This window comes from Canis lupus, chromosome 33, assembly GCF_048164855.1.
Source record: "Canis lupus baileyi chromosome 33, mCanLup2.hap1, whole genome shotgun sequence".
NCBI classification, from domain to species: domain Eukaryota; kingdom Metazoa; phylum Chordata; class Mammalia; order Carnivora; family Canidae; genus Canis; species Canis lupus.
This window is the reverse complement of record NC_132870.1, coordinates 28,308,433-28,322,328: the sequence shown is the minus strand read 5'-3', so window position 1 is coordinate 28,322,328 and position 13,896 is coordinate 28,308,433. Positions and strand designations below refer to the sequence as shown.

Below are 13,896 nucleotides of genomic sequence, written 5' to 3'. Positions count from 1 at the left end.
TCATGGAGAAGATAAAAAAGTAAGGGTTCCGTGCTTACCTTCCAATTGCTCATGGCCTGGTCGCGCTTGTTAGTGCCATTTGCCGGGTACTGAGTATATCAGACCACAGTGAGTGGTATAAGGCGTGTTTTATCATAAATTAGAGGAGAGATTAGTTTATTTTGGGTGTTTGGGGAGGTTTATGGAGAAATGTGCTTAAATTTGTGAGGCAGAGAGGCAATGAATGATTAAGGGTTGAGGATAAGAATTAATACTATTTTTTTACTCCAGGGACAATGAAAAAATCTTATCTACTCTGGAGAATTAAAAAAAAAAAGATTTTTATTTATTTATTTGAGAGAGAGCTCTAGAGAACATGCAGGAGAAGTTTGGGAGGAGGGGCAGAGGGAAAGAATCTTCAAGCAGACTCCTGATGAGCATAGAGCCTGCTGCAGGGCTGGATCTCAAGACCCATAAGATCATGACCTATGCAGAATCCAAGAGCTGAATGCTTAATTGACCAGAGCCACCCAGGTGCCCCTACTCTGGAGAATTTTTATTGAGGAGTGGAGATACGTTTGAATGGGTAGTGTGGGACTAGATTGAGCAGTTGTTAATGTTTGGCTGCTGAATTAAGACTTAATTCCATGGGAGATTTTTATTTTTTATTTTTATTTTTTAAAAGATTTTTATTTATTTATTCATGAGAGAGACAGAGAGATGCGGAGACATAGGCAGAAGGAGAACATCCCTGCGGGGAGCCGGATGTGGCACTTCATCCCAGGACCCCGGGATCATGACCTGAGCTGAAGGCATACGCTCAACCACTGAGCCACCCAGGTGTCCCTCCATGGGAGATTTTTGAAGAGACTAGAATTTTTAATTTTATGGGCCTTCTAAGTCTTTTTTTCCCCAATAGAGAACATTCATCGTATTTCTTTTTCACATACTTAAGTCAGCTGATAGACAGTGGTGTAAAGAACCCATACACCTTTAAATTTTCCATCACATGACAAAATTGGATTTCCATGAAGACTGGTCTACTGAGAACATTAGATCTTGCTAGAGCCCAGATGTGGAAATCCTGGAGAAAAGACAGGGTTATAGTGAGGTTTAAATGAATTAGTAGATTTGAAGCATACATGAGCACTATTTAAGTTATTTTTGGTATTCACCTATTGTGAGAGTACAAGGTTAGGCTAAAGTGGTAGTGGGAATAGTGGAATAGGTACATTAAAAACATTCAAAGAAGAGTAAGAAGTAGCTGACTAAAATTAGGAGATAAAAGAGGGAGGCGGGTTAAAAGTTGATTCTGAGGTTTTAACCTGGGAAATGGAGAGAAAGGTGGGGACATGCTGAGAAATGCAGAAAAGTACGTTGGGGACTGGGGAAATGGTGATAATAGTTAAACACTGAAGGAGTTTACTGTGTGCCAGGTACAGGTTGAAATGTTTTACCTAAATTAACTTGGTTTTTGTGATATTTCTGAAGTAGATGTTATGAGAGATAGTCATTTAATGCTGCCTGTGCTCAGATCTGGGATCCACTATTTACTAACCATGTAACCTTTGGCTAGTCATTTAATTTCTCTGTGCTTGTTTGTTCCTATGTAAAATGGAAGTGCTAGTCTTACTGGGGTATTGGGAAGATTTAAAGAAGCTAACATATGAAAAATACGTAGAACAGTGTCTGGCATATGGTAAGTATTGTGTGTGGTATTTATTTATTTACTTATTTATTTTTACAGTTAATCTCTTTATTCCAATTAGTATTTCCCCATTATAGATGAAGAAACCGAGGCATAGAGAGGTCATAGATTTTGTTAGTGATGGATCCAGTTTTAAGCATGCTGTGTGTGAGGGGCAGCCTTAGTAGATATGCTATCCAGTAGAAATATAATGTGAGCCACATATATAGTTTAAAATTTTCTAGAGGGCCCATTAAAGTAAAAAGAAACAGGTTGAAATAAATTTTAATAATTATTTTATTTACCCCAATATATCTAAAACAGACTTCAATAAAAATGTAACTGCAATGCTACCATAATCAATATAAAATTACTAAGATATTTTACTTGTGTATTTTACATATATACCTCTCAGTTCAGACTAGCCTCTTTTCAAATACTTGGTAGGGGCCTGTGGACAACACAATGATAGGGATTGATTTAGGTTAAAGTTGGAAATAAAGATTTGATGGTTAAATCTGAGTTAGAGAATATAGAGAAAAATGAGAGTAAGTTCTATGCTTTGAGTAGTATCTCCTGTGAGGGAGCAGGTAAAAGAAATGTATTCATGAGAGATAGGCAAAGACAAGGGAAAATGTAATGTCATAGCATTGGAGAATGCTATTTAGTATTACAGGAAGATGTCTCCATACATCTACAAGAATGGTATAGAGAAATCAGGAGTAAGCTTGCTCCATTAATTAGCTTCCTTCTTAGCTCAGTCTGACAAAGCATTGGATGTAATGAATAGCATTCTCCATCTGATAGAATCTTTCTCCAATGGGATCAGCTTTTATCTGCTCTTGGGAGTGTGTGAGCTGGGCTGAGGGAAATGTGGGTCTTTCAGTTCAGGCTCAGGTGTTATTCACCAGTTTGGTAGAATCATGTTGGGTTGAATTTCTTGCTTAGACTTGCCTTACAGTAGAACTGGAGCCTACTGCCCGCAGAGTGATCTGACATTGAGAAGCATATACAGTCTCACTCTGGTTTGCCATTCCAGTCCCCTCTCTCCCACCACTCCCCAAATTTGCATCTCTAGCCCCATCTTTCTTTCTGTACCTTCCACCCTCATGGTTTTGCATAAGCCTTCTGCCTGGGGTGCCTGTTAACCTTTCTCACTTGCTAAAATCTTCAGAGCTGTGGGCTGCTTTACCATATGGTATGGCCTTTCTGTGTGCACATGCTCTTGTACATTGCTGAGTTGTTTGTGCACCCCTGTATTGTGTTGCATGCTGCTATTATGTATTATGTACTGATATTTCATTACAGATGCTTTGTGTCTACACTGAGCTCATATAACAATAGGGATAAGGAGTATGGTACAGAGTAAGCTTGGATGCTTCAGATATTAAAAGCCTTAGATAACATTAATAGCACAGCTTAAGTTACCGAATAAGCTCCATATGTGGTAGCATTCAAATTACAGTTTTGAAGGCGTCTGGGTTGTGCAGTTGGTTAAGCATCTGCCTTTAGCTCAGGTCATGATCTCAGGGTTCTGGGATTGAGTCCTGCATCGGCTCCCTGCTCAGGGGGGAGCCTGCTTCTCCCTCTTGCCTGGTGCTCCCTCTGCTGTGCTCTCTCTGTCAAATAAATAAAATCTTAAAAATAAAAAAATTACAGTTTTGTCCCTTATCATCTGTGTGATCTTGGGCACATTACCTAACACCTCTGTGCCTCATTCCTAAGAGGTAATAATGTGGACAATAAAATATAATGGAGATAATAGTACATACCTCCTAGAGTCATAGTAAGGTTTAAATAAGTCAATTTTTTTGAAGCACTATGGTGGTGCCTGGCATATGAACACTCTTTAAGGTGGTGTTCTTATTATTTATTAATAAAATATTTAACACCTAACTTTGTACAACCCTTTGTTCTATGTGCTGGGGGATGCAGTGGTAAAAATAGTCCTACCTACTCTCATGGATATTGTGTTCTGTCTGGGAAAGAGAACTAAAAGGCAAACACATGAATAAGATAATTTTCCCTTTACCAGTTCTACCTTTCTGAGCAATATGTCCCTAGATGCCTTTCATAGAAGGCCAGTAGCTCATTCTAGGTTTTGGGGAAGATTGAAGTTGGACAAAAGAGAAGCTTGCAGAGAGCTGATGAAAAGTTGAGGAAGTGGCCAGTATATTCATTCTTCAGAGTATTGGCCTGACTGTGGTCAGGGTCAGGTATTGATCTTCCTACCCTGGAAGCCAGGGAGATGCTGCTGGAAAAATTGCCTAAAGAAGAGGGAAAGTTGGACCTCTGCTAAGAATGTACTCTTAATGTTGATTAACAACAATAACGAGAAGAATGATAGCAAGGTCTGGATATCTGTTGTCTAATCTGATAGTTAATAGCCACCTGTCGCAGCTTGAATTTAGTTAACATTAAGTAAAATAAAAAATTCTTTTCCTTAGTTGCACTAGCCACATTTCCCATGCTAACACTGCCATATGTAGCTAGTGCCAATGTAGTGGACAGTGCAGTATAGAACATTTTCATGGTCTCAGAAAGTTGTATTGGACAGGACAGGTCTAGATAGTAACTTTGGGATGACTGCCAACATTTTTTACTCTATGCATATTTATGTATTCATTTTTACTTTCTTTCAGGGCAAGGAAATTTCAAGAGATAATAGCTGTTTAGAATCATCGTTCTGGGCAGTTTTGCATCCCTGGCTTCTGGCAGGATACCAGCAGTGTTAGCCTTCCCTTCTCATAGTTGTGTCTCTAAATGTGAATTATTAAATAAGCTTTGCTTTGCTCTGTTACATTGAATTTCAAAGGGCTAGTTCTCTACTCCAGTGGTTCGCAACCAAATAGAATTTTGCCACTCCTAGGGGGGCGTTTGGCAGTGTCTGGAGACAGTTTTGATTGCATAACTGAAATGAAAAATTAGTAGTTTAAAGTAAAATCCAGTTGATAGTAACATTTTCTCATCCATCAGTTTGGAAGTTACCATCTTTTGCTTTGAGACAGATCAATTACTAATAGTATACTGATGACAAAACTGAAACTCCAACCTTGAATTATTATTATTATTTTTAAAGATTTTATTTATTTATTCATAGAGACACACACACACACACACAGAGGCAGAGACACAGGCAGAGGGAGAAGCAGACTCCATGCAGGGAGCTCGATGCAGGACTTGATCCCAGGTCTCCAGGATCATGCCCTGGGCTGCAGGCGGCGCTAAACCGCTGCGCCACCAGGGCTGCCCCCCTGAATTATTTTGAAAGCAAGTTCCTAAATAATTTAAGTGAAGATAATAACTTTTCGTTTTTTGGTATTTGCCTAAGTGGTAATTATTTCTGTGAAATACCGTTTTTTAAGGATATCATTTTTTAAGGATATAGTTCTTTACCAAATGAGTTTTAACTGAATAAAAATAGTGGGAATATTAGACATTATCCAAAAATCTAATTTCTAATTTTAGATGAACGTACGCATTCTGTCTCTTCTCTCTTTCTTCGATGCTTGCATCCTTGTGTCATTCTCTCTCATACATTTAAGTGCACACAGTTCATTGTTTCTTAGTGTATTCATAGAGTTGTACAACCATCACCCATATTTAATTCTAGAACATTTTCATTGCCCCAAAAAGAAATCCCATGCCCATGAGCAGTCATTCTCTTTCCTACCCCTTCCTCCTCTGAGGCTCCTTACAACCAATAATCTACTTTCTGTCTCTGGATTTCCCTATTCCAACTTTTCTGTAAATGAAATCATATATAACATATGCATCTAGCTTCTTTAGCCTAGCATAATGTTTTCTTTTTAAAAAAAAAAATTATGAGAGAGCACATGTGAGAGTGTGGGAGAGAGCGTGCATGAGTAGGGGAGGGGCAGAGGGAGAAGGAGACTCCTTTCTGAGCAGGGACCCAGATGTGGGACTCCATCCCAGTCTCCCAGTACTACAGGATCATGGCCTGAGCCAAAGGCAGATGCTTAACTGACTGAGCCACCCAGGCACCCCTAGCATAATGTTTTCAAGGTTCCTCCATGTTGTAGCATGTTATCAGACTTCATTCCTTTAGATAGTTGGATAATAGTCCATTTTATGGATATAGATCACATTGTGTTTATCCATCAGTTGATAGACGTTTGAGTTGTTTCTGTTCTTTGGCTGTTATGCGTAGTGTTGCTGTGAACATTTGTGTACATGCTTTTGTGTATACTCTCGTATGATTTTAGTAGTTAATTTCAACTTCTGCGGTAGATACTAGTCTTTGCCCAGCTTCTGAACTCCTTCATATGTGTAGGGAGTGCCCCACTGTCACCCTGGTGGGAGGTGCAGGGTCTGACATGGTGTAATGATTTCTTTATCTGTTTATAGTTTGTCTCCTTCTCTGAAATGTTTTTGTTTTATTTTATCCCCAGTATCTCGAAGGGATCAATCATCAAATAGTCTTAGATTCGTTTCTGACTTCTAGGAATCTCTTAGAGCTGGGCTTTCCACCTGGAGGTCATCCAGGGGCCCTTCCATTAAAGGTATGGATATTTTAAAATCTCCATTAAATAATTAAATATTACTTGATCTTTAAAACAGACTCATTGGAAAGCTGTCATGTATACACAGAGCACATGCATGATAGTTGATGGCAATCAAATAAGCCTGCTGGTAACTTAGTTTTGATTCAGGAGGTTGGGATAGAGCCTGAGATTTACTTCCTGTCAAGAAACATCATTCCAGTGTTGCTGTGCAATGTGTTTTGCAGTAGCAGGGTTTTAAGTAGAGCATTTCCAAGTTTTCTCAGCCTCCAGGAATGTATGATCTTCACTTTTGCTGTCTTTGGCTTGTTAGTGTTTAAAAAACTAACTTCAATTATCAGTACCTGAACTAAGTTATCAGTAACCCTGTGAAGTAAAAGGCTTCTTCTCATCGTATGTACTTGACCATCTCTTCAATTTATTCACATGATACCCTACCATCTCTCCATAATATGTCTTGAGACATAAAAGAAACATGCCTCTTATAATTTCAGAGATTCTCCTTGAAAGAAAGACACTATTTAGCAGTCAGTTCATGTGATGGTGTGGGTGATGGATGTTAAGTCCAGAATTACGCTTGATATTTGGTACATGCTCTGTATTCTTACAAATTTCACTTAAAAAGTCAGAGTTGTTCATTAAATCATAATAAACTCACAAGGCATAGAATTTTTTTCTAAATGACATCATAGAAGAAGTTAATTTGTCCAGTAGGGAAGTAGATAAAATAATGAAACCGCCATGAGGAAATTAAGGTAGGTCAAAAAAGGCACACAGGGCCAGTTGGTGTGTTATGACAGAAGTTGTAGAATGTAGGAAACGTGCACCACAAATATCAAATATCAGAGGCTTCATGTTAGCCTAGTAACAGGACTGATAGTTGGTTAACCCCAAAGGTAGAAAATGAGTAAATTCTCTTGAAATGAATTTTTCCACTTCTGCTGGACTTAAGATTTCTGAATGGCAGTGATCACTTCATTTGCAAGTTATGCAGAGAAAACAAATGACTTTAAAATAAATGCCTTCTATTTAACTTTTACTGATCACTGACTAGGCACAAGAAAAGAGGTTGGGCACTGAGGAAAATAGAAAGAACTGTGACCCATGGGCTTGATCTGCCCTCCCAAGGAAGTCAAAACACATACACAGACACCTGGAAGTGTAAATACGGTCCCTAAGTAACAAATCTTATAGGCAGCAAATACTACAGGGACTGCCTTGGCGTACATACCAAGCCACATAAATATTTCTTTAAGTCACCCAGGTTTTTTCTTAGGAAAGAAACAGTAAACCTGATTTCTCCTTTCTGTGGAGAGAAGCTAGGGCATTGAGGACTGAGAGTAGGAATGTAGAGTCCGAAGGAAATAACTCACACTTGGCCCTTAGTGAGTCACTAATGACCTTTCTTTTGGGTGGAATTATAGGAAGGATTTTGCTGGCGTGGGTGGAACAGAAAGGAAGGAGAACTGAAAGAAGATTGCCTGTGGAAGTGGCCTTTAGATTCTCAGAAAATGTAGGCATAATCCCACTACATTGCCATTCCAGTACTAAAAAATGCTCTTTGATTTACTCTGAGAACTGGGAGGTGGGGGGATTGTGGCAAATCCTTTTTTTTAAGATTGTTTTTTAATATGAAAAATATCGAAAATATGTAAACGATAAGCCTCCTTAGGTTGCCTGCCATATCTGCTGCCAGAATTTTCTTAAGGGTAGGATGCATGGAACCCCCCAGGTAGCATTCTTTTCTAACGATTAAAACAGATGACCTCTGCTTATCTTTTATTTTCTCCAAACCACGTCCTCAGCCGTTGATAGCTTCTCAGATAATTTTGTACATTCTACTCAGTTTAAAAAGAAAATCAGGAGATACTGTACAGGGCCAGAATAAATTAAAATTCATTAGATACATGTTTCTTCTTGCCCCAAAGCGAAATAACTTAGAATAAATCCCAAAGCAAAATGACCTGAGCCAAACAGGTTCTGCAAGTGTAGGCAGCCAACTTTCATAGCAGTCTCTTCCAAACCACTCCCTCAACCCTCCTTCTTTCAGACTCTGCTCCCTTCTCCCCTCCCCAGCAGCTGGGAGTTGAGTTGACATTAGTGACCTCTGGGAAGAGGTGTCCCTGATTCCCAAGAGATGAGGATATCTGTGTGTGGAACTTTGTTTTTGTTGAAGATCTCAGAAATGTAGAGCTGTAAAGTAATGTTTGCTTCATTATTAGTTCATTGAAAAGAAATAGGTCGGGAGACCCATATTATAATTTTTCGTGTTTATTGAACACGGAGAGCATAATTTCACTGGAAATGCAGTTGTTAATGAGATGATTAGTAGGGGAGGGGTGCAGCTTGTGTGGTGTTGCCTATTAAAAGAATTGTCAGATTGTCACTTTGCCCCAGAGGATTTTCTGCAGTGAGTGATAGTAGAACTCAGAAGGGCAGAGATACTTTGTCATGTACATTAGGAGGATCATGGAGAGGGAGGTGGGAAAAGAGATCTGACACCTCAGGCAGACCCTTTTTTAGAAAGGAATACCATCCAGAAGCTGAAGATCTGGATACAAATACATTCCTTTACAAAGTTCATATTTTTTTTTTTCCAAAGTTCATATTTCTAAAACAAAACAAAACCCCAAAACAAAGTTCATGCTTCTATACCTGCAAGGCTCTTTGTTCCCCATTTTGCAGACCACTTGGGCCAGGGGTGCCTGGCTGGCTCAGCGGTTGAACGTCTGTCTGCCTTTGGCTCAGTTCATGATCCCTGGGTCCTGGGATCCAGTTCCTCATCAAGCTTCCCAGAGGGAGCCTGCTTCTCCCTCTACCTATGTCTCTGTCTCACATAAGTAAATAAAATCTTAAAAAAAAAAAAAAAAAAAAAGACCTCTGGGCCAAATCACAGCCCTGGTTGGATCCATCCCAGTTGTTTCATGCTCCATTGTGTGTCCCTGATGTGGCTGTAGAAAACATGATCCTGGTGACTAGTTTTGCTTTGGATTTGATTGTTGGTTTCACATGAGTTGGACTGCCCAGCAACTATTCTAGATTTCCGTAGTCACTTTTTCAGTTTTCCTTGTGCTCGCTGTGCTCTGTTTGGAGGTGCTCTCCCCAGAACTCATCACAGTGTCCCCTTTTTGGTGAAGCCTTGCCTGGCCACCCTGTCTGAACATCACTTCTCTGATATTTCTTCACAATTTTGCTTTATTTACTTTTTTCTTTTTGATACTTATTCCTGCCTAAATTATATAATTATTTATTCTCCCCCATCTCTACCATAAGCCCATGCTTTCAATCTCCAGCTTGCATCATTATCAGTTGGAGGGATTTAAAATACAGATTGTGGGGCCCTGCCCCAGAATTTCCCATTCAGTTGGCCTGGAGGCAGGACCTGATCATTTGCATTTCTAGCAGTTCCCAGGAGATGCCGAAGTTGCTTCCTCAGGGGCCACCCCTTGAGAGCCATGGCTCTAGGAGTGTGGACTAGAGTAGTCCCATGAGGACAGTGATTTTTGTTGGTACTGTTCACTCTTGTTTCATTAGCACCTAGAAGAATGTCAAGCGTGTAGTATGCCTTCAGTAAATAGTTTTGAATGAATGTTGAATAAAATTGTCTTGAAAAGAGCTGTAAGCGGTATCAAATACAAACGCCTTATCAAAAAAAATGCTGTCACATACCTATTTTATAAAGACATGCTGTTAAAACTTAAATTAGAGGCACCTGGTTGGCTCAGTTGGCTAGGGGTCTGACTCTTGATTTCAGCTCAGGTCTTGATCTCAGGATTGTGGAATTGAGCCCCATGTGGGACTCAGCACTCAGTGCAGTCTGCTTGAGATTCTCTCTTCCTCTGCCCCTACCCACCCCCCCATAAATTAAAAAAGAAAAAAAAAAAAAAGGACCTAAATTATGTTTTGTTTCCTAGGAAGAGAAAATAGAGACTCTGTAATTCATTTTTTTGTTTTGTATAAAATAGCTTTTTTGAGATAAAATTTGCATACCATTCAAGTTATCTGCTTAAAGCATATGGTTAAAAGGTTTTTAGTATATTTACAGAGTTGTACAGCTGTCGTCACAATTTTAGAGCATTTTTATCGTCCCCAAAAAGATTCCTCTACCCATTAGCGGCTACTCCCCATTCCCCCAACCTCCCAGCCTCAGGCAAACACTAATCTGATTTCTGTCTCTGTAGATTTTCCTGTTTTGGACTGTTCAAATAAATGGAATTAACACTGTATATGGTCTCTATGACTGGCTTCCTTCACTTAATGTTTTTGAGGTTCATCTAAGTTTTAACATGTTTGAGTACTTCATTCCTTTTTATTACCAGATTTGGATAGATTTATAAATTTAAAAATATTTTATCTAATTATCAATTGATGGACAATTGAGTTATTTCTACGTTTTGGACTTTAATGCTGCTGTGAACTTGGTTATTATGTTTTGCATGGACATGTTTTCATGTCTTGAGTATATATCTAGGACTTTTAATTATTTGATCATATGATGACTGTATATTTAATATTTTGCAGAAGTGCTGTTTTCCAAAGTGGCTGTATTATTATTTTACATTTTCACCAGCCAATGTGAGGATTCTAAATTCTCAGTATTCTCACTAGCACTTGTCACTTTTTGATTATAGCCATCCGAATGGGTTGTAGAGATAACCTCCTTGTGGTTTTGATTTGATATGCCTTTTTCTGATGGCTAATGATACTGAATTTTTTTTTTTTTTTTGAGAGGGAGAGAGAGGGACAGGGGTGCAGAGGGAGTGGGGGAGAGCATCCCAGGCAGACCCCACACCCAGTGTGGAGCCCAACGTGCGGCTCCAGTCTCATACCCTGAGATCCTGACCTGAGCTGAAATCGAAAGTCAGATGCTCAACTGACTGAGCCACCCAGGCATCCCTGGACATCTTTTAATCTGCTTATTTTGTCATTTGTAGTTTTCCTTTGGAGAAATGTCCATTCAGATTCTTTGAGACCTGTGTAAATTTATGCTATTTTTGTTTAAGAAGAGAATTTGGAAGAAAAATTGCATTCCACTTTTTTTTTTGTGTGTGTGTGTGGAATAACCATGAATAAGCAATGCAGTCCACTTTTTTCCATCATGTATTTTATGATGCCTACAGATATTCCTTCCACACTTCATTCAGGAGTCTGCCCAGATGCCACCTTCTCAGAGGTTTTTCTTGATTGTCCTAAAGAGGCAGTTATCCTTGATCCCTTTTCTCAGTCTTACCCTGTATGTTTTCAAGAATGCACTTGTCACTCTCTGATATTACAGTTGAGTTTTATTTCTTTGTCTCCGTCAGTGGAATATAAGTTCAGTGAGGGTAGGGGATCCTGTTTAGTTCACTTGGTATACTAGTAGGGCCTCAGTAAATACTGGTTGAGTGAATGATTGAATGCAGGACTGGGCTGTGGAGTCCATCACTCCCTTGTTATGGGAACTTGGGCAAGTTGTTTAACTTTTCTCAGGTTTAACATCTTCATTTGTAAAACCATGGTAGTAAGAGTCCTTGTGTTCATGAGTGGCTCTAAGGGTTAAATTAATTGGCATATGTAAAGTACCAGAGGTCATGATAGGTACTATAAAGGAAAGAAAGCTATTAGTTTTAATCTTTTTGTTTGCTTTTGGCATGTTATATAGAATAGTTGACAGTAAGGAATATGTATTTACTTTTTAAAGACTCAGGTGAATCCGAATTTTTGTTTCTCTTTTCCAGGGGATGCAGAGAGCAACTAATGTCACCTATCAAGCTCATCATGTCAGCAGGAACAAGAGAGGTCAGGTCGTTGGAACCAGAGGTGGTTTTCGTGGTTGTACAGTTTGGCTAACAGGTAAGGTCAAGGAGATAAACCAGTTAATTTCAAAAGCCGTGTTTATACACAGCCTTGAACCAGGATGAAGCATATTTATTTAAATTTTGAGCTGTTCTTGTATCTGAAACATCACTATATGTAACTAACAACATTGCTTAATGATATTTCCTTTTTTGTAATTCCTTTTAGTCTTTACAGAATTGCTGTTGAAATAAAGGAGAAAACCAGAATGCATCTTAAAACTACTTTCTAGGGGCACCTGGGTGGTTCAGTCGGTTAAGTGTCCAACTCTTGGTCTCGGCGCAGGTCCTGATCAGTGTTGTGAGATTGAGCCCTGCATAGAGCTCCCTGCTCAGCATGGAGTCCGCTGGAGATTCTCTCCCTCTTCCTTCCCCTCTGCTCCTCCCCTCATTCATGTGTGTGTGTTTTCTCTCTAAAATGAATAAATAAAACCTTTTAAAAAACACACACAAAGTTACTTTTACATGCAAACAAGACCTGGATTCTTCTTCAAGAAGCTAATAATGTAAACCATATGAAGAGAAAAAATGAGTGATAAAGAATTTCACATCCATTTCTTTTGCTTTGGCCTCTGATTGGTTCTTGCATTGGTTTTCCCAGAGTCTCCTTTTGGGCTCAGTCATAGTAGGCTGGAGAGAGGGTCAGTTAATCCAGACTTTGGAAGTGGTTTTAAGAATGATGGATTCTTTTACTTCTATGATTCATATTTAAAATTTTGATGTAGGGGATCCCTGGGTGGCTCAGCGGTTAAGTGCCTGCCTTCAGCCCAGAGCATGATCCTGGAGTCCCGGATCTGGACTCCCTGCTTGGAACCTGCTTCTCCTTCTGCCTGTGTCTCTGCCTCTCTCTCTCTCTGTGTGTCTCTCATGAATAAATAAAGTTTAAAAAATAAAATAAAATTTTGATGTATCTTGTCAAATTAACTACCAAAATTTTATACCTATTTACTTTCCTATCAACAGTGTGGGAGAGGTTCCATTTTGTAGTATCCTCATCAACATGGATATTACCAATCCTTAAAATTTTTGCTGATTGGTAAAAAGTGGCATTCTTATTTTTTGTGAGTATTTTTTTTAAAAAGATTTTATTTATTTATAAATATTTTTTAAATTACATGCTCCAATTATAGATAAGTCTGTTTGTTTCTATGTGAAGGAAGACATCATCATCATAGTCTACTCATTCTTGTCTAGATTGTTGTTAAATTGTTAATTTTCCATTGTCCAGGTTCGTAACACATTAAGTTTTCATAATTGCTTGTTTAAGTTCTGTAAGTAAATTGATTCCATATCAATCAACTTACCATCAGTTTTTTAAAAATTTTTTTTAATTTTTAATTTTTTATTTTTTAATTTTTTTATGGCATGTCCACTCATGAGCTCTTAGTCTAGGTTTAGATTTAAGTGTTTATATTTCATTGTTGTTTTTGTAAGATAGTGTTCACTGGATTTTGAATTCCCTGGGTTTTTATGTTTGAGAATGTCTGCCCATTTTTTATAGTGATTTGGTTGGGTAAAATTTATATTTAGTTCATACTTTTTTTTGTCTTGGAATTCTTAAAACATTATTCCATTGTCTTAAAACATTAATTCCACTGTCTTCTGGTATTAAATGATGTGAAGAAATTTGATTTTTTTTTTCTTTTTAGGAGCATTCCTTTTTTTCTTGATCCCTGAAAAATTGTTTCTTTTCCTATATTTTAGAAGTTTTACCTTTCTCATCTAGTCCCTTTATCTACCTGCAGTTGATTTTTGTGTGTATTTGAGGGAGGAATCTATTTTTTTTTTTCCATGTGGATAATCCTTTTTCTCAAGAGCATATATTGATGAGGGCATCCTGTTTTTTTTATGCAAAGTCAGCTGTTATATGTCA

General features: G+C 38.4%; 1 protein-coding gene across 2 annotated transcripts in view; it reads left to right on the top strand.

Annotated features, from left to right (window-relative positions):
• The window catches only part of PAPSS1 (3'-phosphoadenosine 5'-phosphosulfate synthase 1), a 98,673-nt gene that overhangs the window by 1,634 nt on the left and 83,143 nt on the right, over positions 1-13,896 (top strand). Inside the window, exons 2-3 of one of the 2 annotated variants that reach the window (XM_072809917.1) lie at positions 6,079-6,189; positions 11,907-12,021. In XM_072809917.1, the coding sequence (XP_072666018.1) occupies positions 6,079-6,189; positions 11,907-12,021 (226 nt within the window). The remainder of the gene's footprint in view (positions 1-6,078; positions 6,190-11,906; positions 12,022-13,896) is intronic. The other variant, XM_072809918.1, reaches the window with a different exon arrangement.